The sequence below is a fragment of the Hippocampus zosterae genome, chromosome 1 (genome assembly GCF_025434085.1).
Source record: "Hippocampus zosterae strain Florida chromosome 1, ASM2543408v3, whole genome shotgun sequence".
Taxonomy (NCBI): Eukaryota; Metazoa; Chordata; class Actinopteri; order Syngnathiformes; family Syngnathidae; genus Hippocampus; species Hippocampus zosterae.
The window spans coordinates 19,341,347-19,360,161 of NC_067451.1; the positions used below are offsets into that span (position 1 = coordinate 19,341,347).

General features: G+C 43.7%; 1 protein-coding gene across 2 annotated transcripts in view; it reads right to left on the reverse strand.

Annotated features, from left to right (window-relative positions):
- The window catches only part of klhl4 (kelch-like family member 4), a 56,166-nt gene extending 37,885 nt beyond the window's left edge, over positions 1–18,281 (reverse strand). Inside the window, exons 1-2 of one of the 2 annotated variants that reach the window (XM_052066486.1) lie at positions 18,055–18,281; positions 6,550–7,005 (exon numbers count right to left, since the gene is read on the reverse strand). In XM_052066486.1, the coding sequence (XP_051922446.1) occupies positions 6,550–6,995 (446 nt within the window). In that variant the 5' untranslated portion in view covers positions 6,996–7,005; positions 18,055–18,281. The remainder of the gene's footprint in view (positions 1–6,549; positions 7,006–18,054) is intronic. The other variant, XM_052066496.1, reaches the window with a different exon arrangement.
- Positions 18,282–18,815: the final 534 nt, after the last annotated feature.

Genomic DNA, 18,815 nt, shown 5'->3' on the forward strand with positions numbered 1-18,815 from the left:
TCATCAATATCAAGTTGTGACAGCAGTTGCCGTTTGTGGATGTTTGTACACTGAGCTACTAGTTGTTCCGTGGTCAACCGTGACTGTGGGTTTCAAAGTAACCATTTAGTCCACAGTCAGTCTTGGAAGCCCCCTCATGAGAACTCCCAAATTTAAATAAATAAACTAATGAATCCTCAAGGTCAGTGAGCTGCCTGTCAAAACTTCAGAGCACTATTTTACATTTCAAGAACAGACCATGCTTATGCATAAGCCACCTATCAAAAGCCAGCAGTGCTCGCAAAGGGACACAAAAGTTGTACGACATTGAATTCCACGAAAATTAGTTTGTGAAGGCATTCCATTGGAACCAAGCTAACATGCTCTCTCGCTGTTGTCCTTAAGACCTCAAAACAGCATTTGAAGGCCTCAGATATGTCCAATTTAAACCTAAATGAACTCTGTCTAACTGACAGTGCATTAAAATTGTATAATGGCCGATTTTTCCATTTTCTGCTACCAGTATCACTATCAACATTTTTTTCTTATTTGAGATGTAGTACCGGTACATGTGCAGGTTACTCAACTTCAACACTCAACAAATCATCAAAATGCAAACGGTCCTTTTGTTGTGAACCATAAAAACAGTCTCTGCAGTGATGATAGGGCCAACTTCAATTTGGCACCTCGAAAGCTCTCGTCCGCCTCCGCTGCCTCCCACCTCATGTTAGGACGCATGTGTGGGCATTGTAAGCGGGAGGGTTATTTGTAACCAATTCCTGTGTCCACAAGCATCGGATTAAGGCCTCCATGCCAAGGTAATATAATGGGGTAATTACACAAAATCATTAATAACATCTATAAAACATTCTGTTCATTGTCTACGGATTGCATCTATTTCCTGATTACTGATAACGTGTTTAAAACGCACAGCATGAATATTCTAAACACGATTACTATTAATGAAATGGCCCGAAACTTTTGCTGTAGGCAGAACACTTACATACAGGAGTTTATGAATAAAATGTGTGCGAGAATTGAAATCCGTTGAGAGACGGCATCGTGTTTGCACATGGTGGCCAACTCCTGCTGAGTGCATCAAGCCGAATTAATCAAATATCTTCAAAAATAACTTATCATGGGGCTTGACAATAGGATGGCACATATTTTTATTTCATTGGATGGATTCTGGAGTTGGTGTGAATTCACAAATACTGCGAGAATTCAGCTTGCAGGCATGGTTTTCCTTAGAAGAGGCTGTGAATCAGTCGCCAAATGTCCGCATGACAAATGTTCCCTCTAAATTGTGCTCGTGAGCAATTTCGCGTAGCTCTCGTGCTCCCAGTCGCACACGGTGATGCTGGCGCGCACAATGCGCAGCTGCAGGCAACATTGAAGGGGTGTTCACACTGCACACATTTGCTCCGGCCCTGCACCGATGTATTTTGTTGCGATATATTTTGCACCGCAGCAAAATGTGTGGAGCGTTCACACGTACAAAGCCGCTGAGCGTGTCAGCACCGGCACAGCGTCGTGCAGCCCCACTTGCGTTCACACGGCAGTTTCTGCAGCGGAGCAAAACGACAGAAAACAAATGAGCTGTCGTGTTGTTGTTGTTTTTTTTAAACGTATACACAACTCAAGGACTACTGGACAGGCACGTCCTTCTCCCGAAAAACGTAAATCAACGATGACTTCAATGACACTCAGAAAAGCAAACACGTAATGCGCCAAACAGAAAATCAGAGAGGAAATCACAAAATCTATATATATATTGCGCGTCGTCCCGCACGCGGTCTGTCCTTCCGTCTGTCCCTTTTCAAAACGTACCTACTTCACCGCGCCGCTGCGCGCCGCCACTGCGCCGCTCAGGCAGTGGCTCACTACGATCGCGCGGGCATCTTAGCGAAAAAATGTTGTCTACCCACAAGCATTGCAATAAAATTGTTAGTTATTTAGTAGAGCTAAACATCTCTTTATTTTCGCGATAAGCAATGAAGATGAACAAAAAGTTGAACCAAGCAACAACACTTTTGTGGGCCGAAGGCCCACCTTACCAGCCTTCCGCAGGAACTAGCTGATGAGCCGCCCTGAGGGCGGCGAACCACCACCTTACCAGCCTTCCGCAGGTTTTACAAATGGAAAATTAGAAGAAATATTGCTCATGACCTTGCTGCATGTCCACACGAATGACTCAAACTTAAATACTGTGGAATATTGCATGTTTCAAGTATGCCGACTCTAATCAGAATTTGAAAATGCAAGCTTAAAGCTCTTCTCATGGTCTCATCACCCATGGGAGGTTTCAAAAGGGTCGGGTGCAATGCGAGCTGGGCGGCAGCCAAAGGCGGGGACCCTGGCGGTCCGATCCTCGGCTGCAGAAGCTACCGTGCAGCACAACTTAGAGCAGTGGCATGTTGGTGTAACAGAGAGTATAGAGCAAAATGGAAAGACATTGAAGTGATGGCCGAGGGATACCTGACTCAACCACTGCTGGGGGACAGAAGATTATTTCGGGTAAAGGAGGGCTTGCTAGATCAAATAACAAAATTTACTTTAAATACATGGTTCACCATAGTAAAAGAAAATACATTAGAAAAGGAGGTGAATATCCTAAGGTGGCTATCACATGATGAGGACTTTCAACCAGGGAAAGATTATGGCTTCAAAAGATGGGAAAGAAAAGGTATTACAGCGATAAGTACGATGATAGAAAAGGGGGAGATGCCGACCTTCCAAAAAATGAAAGACATGTTTGATCTAGAAAGGAGCGACCTCTTCAGGTATCTACAAGTTAGAGACTATTATACAAAAGAAATAAAAAATGGGTACAACAACTGAAAGACATGATGTAATGCAGGTAATGATGGATGCATATAAAGGGGGCAAGAGTACTGTGATTTCATCCCTATACAAAGGGCTCCTGTTGAACAAGGGGAATTCGACTCTGTACGTAAAAGAGAAATGGGAAAAGGAACTCCAAACCGAGATAACGGAGGAAGTATGGTTGAATATGTGCAAGATACAACAATCAACAACCGCTTCGAGACGTTGGCGGGAGTTTGCTTGGAAAAATATGAGGTTTTTTATAACCCCAGGGATGACCGGGAAATACAAACAAGGGCAGAGTGAGTGCTGGCGGTTATGTGGACAGGACAGATCGGTAGATCATGCACACATATTTTGGTAATGTCAAAGGCTGAAAGGCTATTGGGAAGAGGTTTGGAGAGAACTGAAAAAGATAAGCTTAGTGATGTATCTGGGCGATATACATCAAGGTAATGTACTACCGAGAGACGAGTACTTGGTAAAAGTGTTGCTGGTAGCCAGCATAACAAGAACATGGTTGAAAACTGACCCGCCAACAAAGAACCTGTGGCTGGAAATAGTGGGAGAAATGTGAGTACAAAAACAAATGAATGAGGGAATGACACCACAAATCGGGATAGGTCACTATAGATTACGGATATAAATCTAACATAAGGGACACCTGTCACTGTTGATCACAACATTCTAATATTTTTATTTGTAGGGGTGTTTTTTTTTTTAAATCCCCAAATATGTTTGTATGTTTGTTGTTTCCTATGTTAAAGGGCCGTCCGTCACAGCCATGCATGGACGTTGTAGTGGAAACTAAACACGGGTGGAAATGAACGATGTCCTCTGTATTCATATGTGATTTGTATGGTCCCATGTGTGGTTGATATAATAAAGATGCTAGTTACAAAAAAAAAGGTATGTCGGGGCTGCCAGTGTAACAGCAGGGAGCCTTAGAGTGAAACTATCCCATAGTGTTGCATTTTAAAGTTTTCAGTTTTTGCTTGTGGTCAAATGAAATTTCAACCATAGCCGGACATTATGTGAAAAAAAATAATCCTAATGCTACTGAGGTACTATCCAAGAAGGGAGAGAAAGTGAAAGCTATTGTACTTTTTCACATTCAGTACAAATCAATCGTAGATTTAACCTGGGACATTGTGAAAAATCATGTGTCAAGGATTTAGGATGTGAGACAGAATAGGGGCATCAGGCTGGTAGCGTAAATGAATGTGTATCACAGTGACATCTGCTTCACTGCCAACGTGTCACACAAAGCCATTGGCCTACTTTGACTTGCAACTCTCCACACTAACTCCCCATCCAATATATAAAAGTATGACTAGTGAAATGACACACAGGCTGATTGTACAGTTTGTCATCCGTGGGAAGAACATTGGATTTTTCTGCCTGTCAGTATAAAGAGCTAGCATACATAAAGAGACATACAGTATTCTAAAGAGCAAAATTTAAAAAAGTCAGCAATAATGATGAACATACAGGTACTTCCTGTGATCATTTCTACTCTCAACCTAACTACAGAATAATTATGCAAACAGCCATTCCAGCCTTCCTCCTAGAGGAAGGAAGTGAAGGAAATTTAAGACGGAAAGATTCATTTGTTAGTTTGCAGTATTACTCCCCCAAAAAGGGTTGACTGAACAAGCCTGATACATTGTTAATCCATTTGGAGGATTACGTTTCACGAAAAGGATAAAACCCTTTTCGTGAAACGTTATAAATGTGATGCAGCTTTAGATGAAGGTGCGACAATTCTATTTGCCATCATGTATTCAATCAATCATTTATTTTGTCATGAATATCAACAAAATATAAGCAAAGTGTGCATAATAAGTTGTTCATTTCCATCCAGATGAGGACATGTTTGGCCTCAGAGAGAGCCTGCACAATATATGATGGTCATTGTAGTTTATGTTGAACTCATAATCGTGAAAGATCAGTGATGACGTTTATCAATTTAATGTGTGCAAAGGAAGGCTTTCACGTTAAACAGACTTAATGTATGAGATTACTTCTCACGGTTATGAAGTCCATAAATGTGTGTTACTAAAACCAAGTGCAGGAAGGCCAAGGGCATGTTTTATGATCTCACGTAGTGCAACCCCTTTTTAATATTTCAGCATCGTTGTCAAATATGATGGTGCTGCTGTATTTTACATGACCCGCATGAACTCACGGTCCCCTTGAGAGCCAGTGAGTTACACACATTTTTTTCCCCCACTGCGAGCACATCTCTTATGCATGTACTCTTCACACATACGGACCCCCACCAAATATGAATATCTGCCAATTATGAAGAGCAAAATGTTGAGCTGATTCCAAAACGGCATATGCTAATTTAGAATTCCCAGTCCGTTCTGCTATCCTGACTTTCAGTGAACCCTGCTTGACACATTATTTGCATTCAGTTTACTTCCTTTGAGTCCGTTCTAAAATAAAGCAACAAGTTGCATTGAACTGCTTAATTATTCACAAGGTACATGAAGCAAGCATAGAGCCAATCACCGAAGAATGATGTCAAAGGGTGGGTTAATCCTTGGCGCTTTCCTTTTAGGTTTCAGGCAGAAAGTAGTCAAGCACACACACGCACAAAAAGATCACAGATCAGCCCATTTAACCCTTCATTAAAAACTAAAACTGTAACAAGACCTATATGAACATCTGGACAATTGCAACCAGGGCTTTGTAAAACACTTTTCCTTGTGATAAATCAAACTGCACCGCAGCCACTTGTTATGATGGCATTTGAACTGTGAAGTCACTTTAATGGGCATCGGGGTAATTTGCGTGATATCAGTGCTTTCTGTTTTCGAGGGCTGGCTCTTAAGTGATGTCACAGCTTTTTCTCGCCTAATTCATTAACCCCATGAAAGTCTGACACAGTCAATGTAAGAACGTGACAAGTTGGAGAACAGCAGATTGGCAAAACTGTACTGAAGCTGATGTTTATGTCTGCTGAATAATTATGGTAACACGTCAATGATTTATCCTGCCCAACAATCTACGGAGTATAAAAGCGAGTGCCGAGGTCACCAATGGCTTACCTTGTTCATTAGACTCACTTGTGCCAAATGCTTCAAAGAAAATCCAACATCCATAGCACACACTCTTCAGTTCATCAAAATCTGGTAAATGCTATGTTCCCCAGAAAATGAATACTTTTCAGAAACATTGATGCTTTTTTTTAACACTTTAAGAGAAAGGCATTTTCATGAACAGTATTTTAACATACTTAGGGTAGTATGTGGAGAGATGTCAAAATGAAGAGGCTGTGTTGCTCAGAGGGGGCTTCACAAAGTAAACTGGCTTCCCTCCAACAACCATCCTCAATTTCCATAGTTTTCTCTCCGCGGCAGGTCTTGAACCTGTGACTCTAAGCAAACAAGACTCCAGGCTTACTGTAGCTACTGCTGCCTGTGTTTACGATTGTGGTTGTATAGTTTGCCGTGATATAGAGCTTTGCTCTTCCATACGGAGAGGTGTTTCAAGCATCAGGTACTATATTTGGCTCAGCAAGAGAGAAAATATTAGAATTAGTTTCCAATGTGAGACAGGGCAGTTCTACACCACCCCAAACTCCAAGCACATCAAGAAACTTGTTTCTGAATCTCAGAAACTGCAGATTTTGTTTTTAATTGTTAGGCTGTACCAAATTTTGTTGAGTTAATGTCTGAATGTGATTGAAGAGAAGAAGCCACATGAACACATGGTCTACGAGGTCAACAGGCGTACCTCTCTCTGGCCTCCACCTCCGCAGTTTCCTCCGTGCTGCTCTTCACATCTTCTATGGCCGTGTTGGGGTCCTCCTTCCTGGGGGTGCTGAGTGACGGAGCGCCCTTGTCCTCGTTGACCTGAAGGCCTGGCACGGTGTGCTGCTGCTGCTGCTGCCATGACTGTTGACCCGTTCTGACACTGACAGGCGTGGGTCCCAACGTCGGCGCCAGGATACTGTGGGCCGGGCTGCTCGACTTCCGCGGTCCTCCTCCACCCCTTTCCCGAGACTGACTCTTGAGCCGACTGTGGACCGGGGTCCCCCTGTGATCGCTGCCATCCTGCTGGATGTAACCTCCCACCCCGCCGACACCGCCGCTTCCTGCCGAACCTTGGGACGAGTGGCTAAACCAGCGCCAGCGGAGCCTGAGGATCTGCTTCACATCAAATTCCTTCTTCCCCGACATTCTCCCCTGGCTTTGGAGACAAGGGCAATAGTATGGTGAGCGCCCAAAAACATGGAGAGAGACGGGAGCCTCGGTTTCAGTCCTTACTGACTACAGGGTTCCTCTTCCACTCCGTTATTGTCTCACTACACTCATGACCACCCCCTACCTCACTCCTCTGTTACACCTCTATTGTTCTTTTAGTGATGCAGAGCGGTCCTCTGCAGCTTTTAATATTAGCAGTCTGCCTCCAACTCTCCTCCTTTGCCTTCCTTCCTCTGCTTGCCTCCTGTGCTGCTGCTGCTGCTGCTGGTGATGCGGCTGCTGTTTGCTGCTGCTCCGCCGCTGGAGCTGAGATAATGCGCATGCATGATCCACACTCCCTCCCCTTTGCCACCCATGTCTCTCTCTCTACCCCTTTTCACTCTCGCTTTCTCTATCTGCTTGTCTATCCTTCATACACACATATTCTACCACACACCTTTAGACAGTGCATTTGACAAAATGTGAAAATGTCCCCACCCCTACCCAGTCCCATCTATGCTCAGTGTTCTGTGTGTTTGTGTGTGCGCGCGCGTACAGAGAGAGATAATAGAGCTATCTGCTCTTACTGCAAGGAAGGTGCGCTGTCGTGGATTAAGGATGATGAGGTCACATCTTAACAAAATAATGTTTTGTTTTGTTTTTTTGCTGTACATATCACATCTTAATGTATTTTTATATTACCTACAGTATATTATATATTCTGTAATTCTCAATGTGACTTTTGCACCACATCTGAGAACTGGTCCAGGTGTCTGATATTTGGTGGGTGCATTGTCCAGACTGCATTTGTTGTCTCTTTCCACAGCTGCTCATTGGGATTTCAAAGGGTTTTCAAATGGCTCTTTTGAGTTGGCAGCCTGCAGTAAGACCTTGGCTAATTTCTTACTTCAAAAATTGTATTTTGCACCTTTTTTGTGTTTTGTGAAGATGTGTGTCATTTTGAGTTTATTGGACCTGTTGCGGACTGTTTTCAGTGGTTTTGGCCATGACATTTATTGGAGGAGCATTTCGGTGCTCTGTGGTTGCACCATTACGGCAGCATGTTTGCAACATCACTGTCTTTGTTGAGGAGAAAGTGAGGACCATTCAATTGTCGCCCCTTGACTGTGATGGTAACGCTTTTTGGTTTCAGACTGAGAAAAACCATTTTACAACAACCCTGCTTTAGTTCAACAGAAAAAGTCTGCACTGTTGGACTGTCTGTGATGGTATAACGGGAGGAGCTGCGACAAGAGGACCGTCATCAACACGGAGCCCGGCAGAGTAGTCGTAGGTAGTGCTTATATTTAATAGCACACCACACAAATTCAAAACACCCTGTGCTGGATGCAGCAAAACGGGCCTGGGATATAATTCAACTTCTTCCATGTTTTAATGAAAGTAACAATGCTTTTTGAATGCTTCATTTTGTGTGTCTCCTGAAAGCTCCAGTTTGGTCTCATCCGTCCAAAGGACATTTCCCCCCTTGCTGCTTTGCAATTTACAGAAATTGTTTCATCAGAGAAATTGCCTCAAAGGTTGTACAGCAAAATGTGTCATGTTAAGGCTTCAATCAAATTGTCCTTTTTTCCCCATTGGTTGATATATATACATATATATAAATTTCCTCGTCTCACCCCCCCTCGGGTGGTGTCCGTCCCTCATTCAGCTCGGGTCCTCTTCCAGAGGCCAGGAAGCTTGAGGGCTCTGCGCAGTATCCTTGCTGTTCCCAGCACTGCACATTTCTGTACTGAGATGTCCGATGTTGTTCCCGGGATCACTCATCTAGTTTGGGGGTCACTGCCCCGAGTGCTCCGACCACCACAGGCACGACTGTCACCTTTACCTTCCAGGCTCTCTCTAGCTCCTCTCTGAGCCCTTGGTATTTCTCGAGGTTCGCGTGTTCCTTCTTTCTGATGTTTCCATCACTTGGGACCGCTACATCCACTACAACGGCTTTCCTCTGCCTTTTATCTATCATCACGATATCTGGTTGGTTCGCCATTACCATCTTGTCAGTCTGGATCTGGAAGTCCCTCAGGATCTTCACTCTGTCATTCTCCACCACCTTCGGAGGTGTTTCCCATTTTGACCTTGGTGTTTCCAGTCCATACTCCACACAGATGTTTCGGTAGACTATGCCAGCCACCTGGTTATGGCGTTCCATGTAGGCTTTCCCTGCCAGCATCTTACACCCTGTAGTTATGTGTTGGATTGTCTCAGGTGCCTCTTTGCACAACCTACACCTTGGGTCTTGTCTGGTGTGGTATATCTGGGCCTCAATGGCTCTGGTGCTCAGGGCCTGCTCCTGGATCCTTCATGATCAGGATCGTTTTCCCTTCGGTTAGCCATCCTGGGTGAGTCCTATCCCTCAGCAGCAGGTTCATTTGTGCTCATGGAGTGCTGTGAGTTTCTCTAGCCAGTAGGTGTGGACCATGTCCTTGGCCTGGTGCTGTCCAGTTCTTCATATCTGAGACTCTTTCTTGTATGTCTGCCACTGTTATGGTAACTGGGTTCTGTTCAGGGAGGTTGCTGTGCTCCTCTCTCAGTGACACCAACCATTGTGCACTGCTGTTATGTGCAACCTCCTTCTCCCATATGCCTTTCCAGTACCTTTCAGTTTCCAGTCTTGGTGGGTCAGCTCTGTTGTTAGGACCCTGCCACTGAGCGTACACTTTCGCAGGTTGTGTTGCGAACAGCCTGTTTATTCGTCTGGCCTCATTCTCTTTCGTGTACCGCTTTAGGCTGCTGGACAAGGCTTGGAGCCTTTGTTTGGCAGTTTCGAGTGCTTCAGGTATGGTCATCAGGATTTACCTCTCGGGTATCTGCCTTTTCATCACACCTCTCTGGGCCTCCGTCAATTGACTCACATCTTTCCGAGCCGCCTTGATCTTAGCCTCAAACCGTCTTTTCCATGGTGGGTAACGTATCTCATGGCTTGCATGGTTGCTCTTATATCCAAGCATCTAAAGGATCACTGATGCTGAAGCATATATCAGCTCATTGGTTTCCGTGATCGTTACGGTCAGGATCGCCCTCAGTGCTACATTCACACTTTCCATGAGACTTTCAGGTGGTACTTCACATAGCCGTTGGTGTCTAGGTTGCCCAGCTTTCATTCTCGCCATGATCTTAGCTTTCAGGTCAGTTGCTGCCTCGCTCAGCATTTCATTCATTGGGACTGGCCTCCCAATCTCATCATCTGCATTCATTGGGGCTTGCCTCCCAATCCCTGGTATGACCTCTTCCTCTGATCTGGCAGCCTGGGGCGCTTCACCATGGAACCTGCGTTGTACCTCATCAATCTCAAGTTGTGACAGCAGTTGCCGTTTGTGGATGTTTGTACACTGAGCTACTAGTTGTTCCGTGGTCAACCGTGACTGTGGGTTTCAAAGTAACCATTTAGTCCACATTCTCCGCATGTAACCCCTCTGACTAGGGTTGCTTGAGTAGTAGCATTCCAACAGAGCCATGTTATCACATCTCGCCCATGTCCGCTTTGTTCCAGTAGCCCATTTTTCATCAAGGTGCTCTGGTTCCCCAGCACCTGACGCGGACCTTGTTTGGCCGGGCGACGTCTGAACCGGCATGTCATTCATTTTATTGTCTCTCATCATTGTATGAGGTAGGCATTAGCGTGAAAGGATCTTGCCCAAAGACCCACACTGGATGGTGTTATATATATATATAATATATATATATATAATATATATAAATATATAATATATATATATATTAGAGCTGTCAAACGATGAAAATATTTAATCCAATTAAAAATGCAACTGTCATAATTAACTCAAATGAACTAAAAAATTAATTGTGATTACTCACACATTTTTTATCGTTTCTGAATTTCCTTTTACATTTTTTGTCCTATTTTTTCCCCTTTTTAATGCTTTCATCAACATGGAATCATGAATCAGTTTTCTATGTGCCAAATGCAAATATTTACTGAAATAACAATATCGATTTTCAATTTTACATGAACATTTTTCACTTGGTGCAGTTATTCACAAATAATCTCTCACACAATATTACTGTCCATAACGGTGAAAAAATATTTTGTCACACAACAGCTGCTCTAACAGCTTTTTTTATGAAATCAAAACAGAGCAATATAACATTATAAAGTGCACATCTAAGGTACACTAGTACTCAGCCTATAGTGGATTTAAACCATGGTTGCATACTTCGTTTTTCTCAAGTTTGCTTTCAACACAGCAGTCTGTTTCTGTATGTTTGTTGAAGAATAACGAGACACCGGACACGAGTGTTCATTATGTGCCGCTGTATTCGAAACTGCCGGCCGTAAAAACAAGCACACGCACTTCCCCCGTGCTGCAGGGGCAAACCATTCTGGAAGTGGGGGGGGGGGGGGGGGATTCACTCCCCCTAACACAGTCAGGCTACGTTGATTGTGTTGGTCCTTCTTGCGCGGAAGTCTCTCTACGGTTTTGTGTAGACCTCATTTGGAATAACTACACTTGGTTCGATGACAACACTGGAGATGTTTTACTTTCGCTAGGTCTCTACCACCGTAGCGCACTGTCGCTGTCAGACGAACACAGAGAAGCTCCACCCGCTCCATTTATATGGACACAGACCACTGTAACCTTCCACACAAAATAGTTCCAAACAAGTAACAATCGCGTCAGTGGCATACATCGTATACCTGTATGATACAGAGAGAGAGAGAAGAACAGATAACTTTGGTCTTGTCAGTGGAGCAATATGGCAACTATTTAAAAGTAAACTTTCCATTAATAAACTCTTTAAGTATCCGTTTTCGGTGTCTCGCACTACAGTGGCTGGCAAAACAGACATGGGCGTAGACTTCTGCAGCGCGCTTGTTGTTTTGTTTCTGGTGTATTTATAGAGTAACGTAACATCCGCTTGTGACGTGTGCCGCGTTAATCTCGCAAGAAAATATTTAATCCCGTTAAAATTCATTTAAATTAATGCCAATAAAAACGCGCTAAACTGACAGCTCTAATATATATAAAAAATCCTCATCTCACCCCTTGGGTGGTGTCCGTCCCTCATTCAGCTCGGGTCCTCTACCAGAGGCCAGGAAGCTTGAGGGTTCTGCGCAGTATCCTTGCTGTTCCCAGCACTGCACATTTCTGGACTGAGATGTCCGATGTTGTTCCAGGGATCTGTTGCAACCACTCATCTAGTTTGGGGGTCACTGCCCCGAGTGCTCCGACCACCACAGGCACGACTGTCACCTTTACCTTCCAGGCTCTCTCCAGCTCCTCTCTGAGCCCTTGGTATTTCTCGAGTTTCTCATGTTCCTTCTTCCTGATGTTTCCATCACTTGGGACCGCTACATCCACTACAACGGCTTTCCTCTGCCCTTTATCTATGATCACGATATCTGGTTGGTTCGCCATTACCATCTTGTCAGTCTGGATCTGGAAGTCCCACAGGATCTTCGCTCTGTCATTCTCCACCACCTTCGGAGGTGTTTCCCATTTTGACCTTGGGGTTTCCAGTCCATACTCCGCACAGATGTTTCGGTAGACTATGCCAGCAACCTGGTTATGGCGTTCCATGTAGGCTTTCCCTGCCAGCATCTTACACCCTGCAGTTATGTGTTGGATCGTCTCAGGTGCCTCTTTGCACAACCTACACCTTGGGTCTTGTCTGGTGTGGTATATCTGGGCCTCGATGGCTCTGGTGCTCAATGCCTGTTCCTGAGCAGCCAGGATGCGTGCCTCTGTGCTGTCCTTCAGGCCAGCCCTCTCTAGCCACTGATAGGACTTCTTGAGATCAGCCACTTCAGTTATGGTCCGGTGGTACATCCCGTGTAGGGGCTTGTCCTCCCATGATGGTCCCTCTTCCAGCGCCTCATCTTCTGTTCCCCATTGTCTGAGACATTCTCTGAGTACGTCATCCGTTGGAGCCTTCTCCTTGATGTATTCATGGAGCTTGGATGTTTCATCCTGGACAGTGGCTCTCACACTCACTAGTCCCCGGCCTCCTTCCTTTCGGCTTGCGTACAGTCTCAGGGTGCTGGATTTGGGATGGAACCCTCCATGCATGGTTAAGAGCTTTCGGGTCTTAACGTCCGTGGTCTGAATCTCTTCCTTTGGCCACCTTATTATTCCTGCAGGGTATCTGATCACTGGCAGGGCATAGCTGTTTATTGCCCGGGTCTTATTCTTGCCATTGAGCTGGCTTCTTAGGACTTGCCTCACTCGCTGGAGGTATTTGGCCGTAGCCGCTTTCCTTGTTGCCAGTTCGAGGTTGCCATTGGCTTGTGGTATACCAAGGTACTTGTAGCGGCTGGATAGCTCAGTTGGTAAGGCATCGGTTTGCCATACGGGAGACGGTGGTTCGAATCCCGCTTGGGGCAAAGATGAGCACATAACACCATCCAGTGTGGGTCCTTGGGCAAGATCCTTCACGCTAATGCCTACCTCATACAATGATGAGAGACAATAAAACGAATGACATGCCGGCTCAGACGTCGCCCGGCCAAACAAGGTCTGCGTCAGGTGCTGGGGAACCAGAGCACCTTGATGAAAAATGGGCTACTGGAACAAAGCGGAGATGGGCGAGAGGCGATAACATGGCTCTGTTGGAATGCTACTACTCAAGCAACCCTAGTCAGAGGGGTTACATGCAGAGAATGTGGGCTGAATGGTTACTTCGAAACCCACAGTCACGGTTGACCACGAAACAACTAGTAGCTCAGTGTTCCAACATCCACAAACGGCAACTGCTGTCACAACTTGAGATTGATGAGGTACAACGCAGGTTCCATGGCGAAGGGCCCCAGGCTTCCAGATCAGAGGAGGAGGTCATACAAGAGATTGGGAGGCAAGCCCCAATGAATGCAGATGATGAGATTGGGTGGCCAGCCCCAATGAATGAAATGCTGAGCGAGGCAGCAACTGACCTGAAAGCTAAGATCATGGCGAGAATAAAAGCTGGGCAACCTAGAAACCGATTACAACGGCTATGTGAAGTACCATCTGAAAGTCTCATAGAAAGTGTGAATGCAGCACTGAGGGCGATCCCTACCGTAACGATCACAGAAACCAATGAGCTGATATACGCTTCAGCATCAGTGATCCTGGAGACTCTGGGCTATAAGAGCAACCATGGAGGCCATGAGATACGTTACTCATATATATATATATATGAGTAAATATATATATATATATATTTATGTGAAGGTATTGTAAAATATTACTGTACTATAGTCAGTTTTAAGTTAATGCAGTGATCGCACCAAAAGTTTAGTTCATGTTTAAATACATCTGCAATCACCACATCAAACCAAAATGCCTCATGCAGTTGTACACAGCTGCTGTTGCGCTCACATCAAACACACTCCCACGGGGGATTGTCAATGGGGTTGCTGTGCAGAAGGTGAGGTGGTGGGTTCTCTCCTAAAAGCTAACCATGCAGATAAATATTCCCCTTCGCAGTCTTGGAAGCCCCCTCATGAGAACTCCCAAATTTAAATAAATAAACTAATGAATCCTCAAGGTCAGTGAGCTGCCTGTCAAAACTTCAGAGCACTATTTTACATTTCAAGAACAGACCATGCTTATGCATAAGCCACCTATCAAAAGCCAGCAGTGCTCGCAAAGGGACACAAAAGTTGTACGACATTGAATTCCACGAAAATTAGTTTGTGAAGGCATTCCATTGGAACCAAGCTAACATGCTCTCTCGCTGTTGTCCTTAAGACCTCAAAACAGCATTTGAAGGCCTCAGATATGTCCAATTTAAACCTAAATGAACTCTGTCTAACTGACAGTGCATTAAAATTGTATAATGGCCGATTTTTCCATTTTCTGCTACCAGTGACACTATCAACATTTTTTTCTTATTTGAGATGTAGTACCGGTACATGTGCAGGTTACGCAACTTCAACACTCAACAAATCATCAAAATGCAAACGGTCCTTTTGTTGTGAACCATAAAAACAGTCTCTGCAGTGATGATAGGGCCAACTTCAATTTGGCACCTCGAAAGCTCTCGTCCGCCTCCGCTGCCTCCCACCTCATGTTAGGACGCATGTGTGGGCATTGTAAGCGGGAGGGTTATTTGTAACCTATTCCTGTGTCCACAAGGATCGGATTAAGGCCTCCATGCCAAGGTAATATAATGGGGTAATTACACAAAATCATTAATAACATCTATGAAACATTCTGTTCATTGTCTACGGATTGCATCTATTTCCTGATTACGTGTTTGAAACGCACAGCATTCATCCACCCTGACCCCCCACCAAAAAAATATATATATATTGCATAAGAGTGGATGAACAATAACGTGTATGCTGAAAAATGTCACGACTCGGACAAGACGAGTTAAGTCTGGATCCCAAAAACGTAGACGTAAACAAGGTCTCCATAACAAAAATATGATTTAATGCTAATCACCGCACCGATAAAGAGGTAACATAAAGCGCTGGTCAAAACAAGGACCAGAGAGAACATAGACGAATAACAAAAAGCGCTTGCACAAAAGGCAAGGGAGAAAAATAAAGACCGCAAATACAAACGAAAACAATGTATCAAAATACACGCGAGCAAAAAGCCACATCACAAAACCAAAAGCGTACTTACAAAAAGCAGGGATACCGAGAGTACAAAACGCAAAACACGACAAGGTCAATAGCCAAATAGTCCATGAGCAGAGAAGATAGCAATACCAGAAACTATACTCCGACACAGGTGCACCGCATAAGAGACCTTAAATACAGAGTCTACAAATTACAGATTGACAGCAGGTGCATACCGAAGTCCGCTCATGCCACCTGCTGGCCAGACCGAAAACCGAATCATGACAAAAAAAATGTTGTTGCCATGCCACAATACCAGCGATAGATAAAAACGAGGACTCTGGGGTGCATTGAGGAGGTTGTTTGCAAATGTTAGAATATTAATTGAGGCAAAGTCAGTGACACTATCATTTTGAGGGTTCAAGATGAAATACTTCTTGGACAAAGAAAACCTGTTCCCTAGTCTGAGACATACAGTATGTTTTATGTTCAAATGAGTTTCGCTCGGAAAAAGGCTATCACAAAAATCCAGGATGAATATATACATGCACACAATTAGCAAAGCAGTTTGTGTGTTTTTCATGTACAACATGCTAGAAAATATCCAAAATACATAACTAAGCAATTTGCTCTCCCAAAATATTCAGAGAAAAGAAGGATTTGAATAAGCATAAACACTCGTCTTCATTGTTGCGAGTGGAGCGCTTGTGCCGGAGGTAAAAACACAATTTTTATTTACGGTCATGGGTCAAAACAGTACATTATTAATAAGTGCAATGTCTAGTCATAAAAAAAAAGTTTTATGGACTGCAGTGTGATGTTGTTTTCGAGCCCAAAGGGGCTCGCATACAAAATCTGTTCCCAAATGAGGCCTGATAACTGAAAGGGTTGAAACGCATGCCATGTGTGTGTGCGCGTGCGTGTGAGTGCGTGCGTGTGTGTGTGTGTGTGTGTGTGTGTGTGTGTGTGTGTGTGTGTGTGTGTGTGTGTGTGTGTGTGTGTGTGTGTGTGTCCAAGTATGGTTAAATCCCTGCAGGGTTTCTTTCTTTTCTTTTGTGAGAAACAAGATTATTTGTTGTTTCACTGTGCAAGTGGAGCTCACCTTACCTCATCTTCACCTTTTCATTCTGACTGATTGTTGAGCAACAAAATACAGCTTTGATATAATAAAGCCAGAAAACGATTCTTATAGTTGTGAATTATGCAATGCACTTCAGTGCCATGCTCATTATGTGCAATTAATGGCATGAAAATAGACGAGCAGGTTTATAGGAATCTTTTTACACAGAATTTAATCACAGCCATTAAAGGGTGATTAACTTGGTTTCACTAGCCCAACCTGACTCCCTTTTATTGCACTTGCACTCAAATCTGGCGCATTGTGTCAGCAGCTTTGACAATTACAGTCAGATTGGGTATGTGTTTTATCAGTTGTTTTGAAGTAGGTAACTAGAATAGCACTCAGTAGAGTGCAGACCTCTGCTAAGGTTGAGCTGATAACAACGAGCGTGTTTGACCACTTTGTGGCAAGCAGTAGCGTCTGCAACCACAGGAAGAGGCTCTGATAAGAACAAGGCAGTGAACGTCTTTATTGTGAACCACTTCTCCCAGCACACAAAATATGATGTGGGGCGGTCAAGACCAATAAACATAGATGTCCAGAGACAATCCACGTAACTCAACTGTATATACAACCAAATGCTCCCATTGTTTTCATACAATGCCAACTTGTCCTATCAATGCATTCACATCCTCTTATCACAATACTTGCAACAAATAAACCATTTTGTCTCATTATATTATGACAAGACAAGTCTATTTGAATGAGCTATGACTTTATATATATATAAGCTATAGTCATTAGTCCAGGTCACCTCTTCATCACGCACAGGAGCCAAGGACACCATCTGGCTGCACTCCACAAGACACATACGTAGTCAGACGGTACACTAGTGTGGTAAAAGCCTTTGCCTTCCAATAGTTGGTAACGTGATCTGAGATCTTGTTTTTTTTTCCAATTACAATTTGTTCAAGTTTTACAGTCCAATAATCTAGGTAAATGTGGCATTTCCAGGCAAAACCCGTCTAGGGCAGTGAGAATTCAAAATGATCGTTCACAAATACATAGACGGTATTGGTGATTTTCCACACAATCGTGGAAATAATTAGATCACCCTGTTATAATTGTAATGCCGGGTACCACTAGTCGTGCATCGTGTGACTACAGCAGACAGAAATAAAACATGGAATTCCCCAAAACACCATTTTTGACAAAGCTATTGATGTTAGAACTTCAGTGATTGTGATCGTTAGAGAAAACCATGGCTAAGGACATTAACTTGCCATCATGACGTTTGTCAAACAAATTTTATTCATGCAGTCATTATAGTAATTAGAAGTTACTTTTTCATTCAGTGCAGTGCTACATTTACATAACCACACAAACAATATTTAGCTCAGCAGTGATGACCAAAATGCTCCATATGTTCAAGCAACCTCAAATGAATATGTAAGAAGAAGATATGACCTTACCTGAAAATGGATTCAAAGTTTGAAACAAACTTTGAGATGCAATACCATCACAACCCTTTGTCTTCTGTCTCTTTCGGCACACAAATGCTTGCTACTCCAAAAGGAAAGGGGGGCACTTTCCTCTTCCAAAGGAAGCAGTTTCTTCCTTCCTCTGCACTGAAACAACAGTTGCCTTCAAGTCACCACAATCACACGAGCATTGTCCAGTTTTTGCGGTGAAATGCTTCTTTCACGGCACACTCAACTCAACCATACTTGAACACTTTAAAAACATTCATTGCTGCATACAAAGTTCTGTACATAAAGTAAAAATCAAACATATAAAGACAAAGACAGACAAATTAATAACATAAAGATGGTAGATACAATCAAACACAAAACCAGGCCCGCCGTGGTGTCAGCAATTACGGGCTGGGCGCAGTCCTGCTTCAGCAACAAAGTGAGGATTCACGAAGGGCATCAGGTGTTGGTAAATTTTAGACAGAGAGCCATTCAATCAGTATGGTGGCCGAGAATCTCACAGGACATCAGTAAATAGTCATATTTGGGAGTATCAGATTACTATATTCCAAATATATATATTATATATATTTGGGCCTGTTGTCTTCCTCCGCACGTTCCGTTAATTTCGGATGATGAGGATGTTGGTTGTCCAAATACTGGCTGGAGTCGATGAACAGTTTCTTTGGAGCTTTTAATAACAGAATATTCCGGGCATCAGTGAGTTACAGACAATGGCTGCAAATCACGAGTGCAAAGAA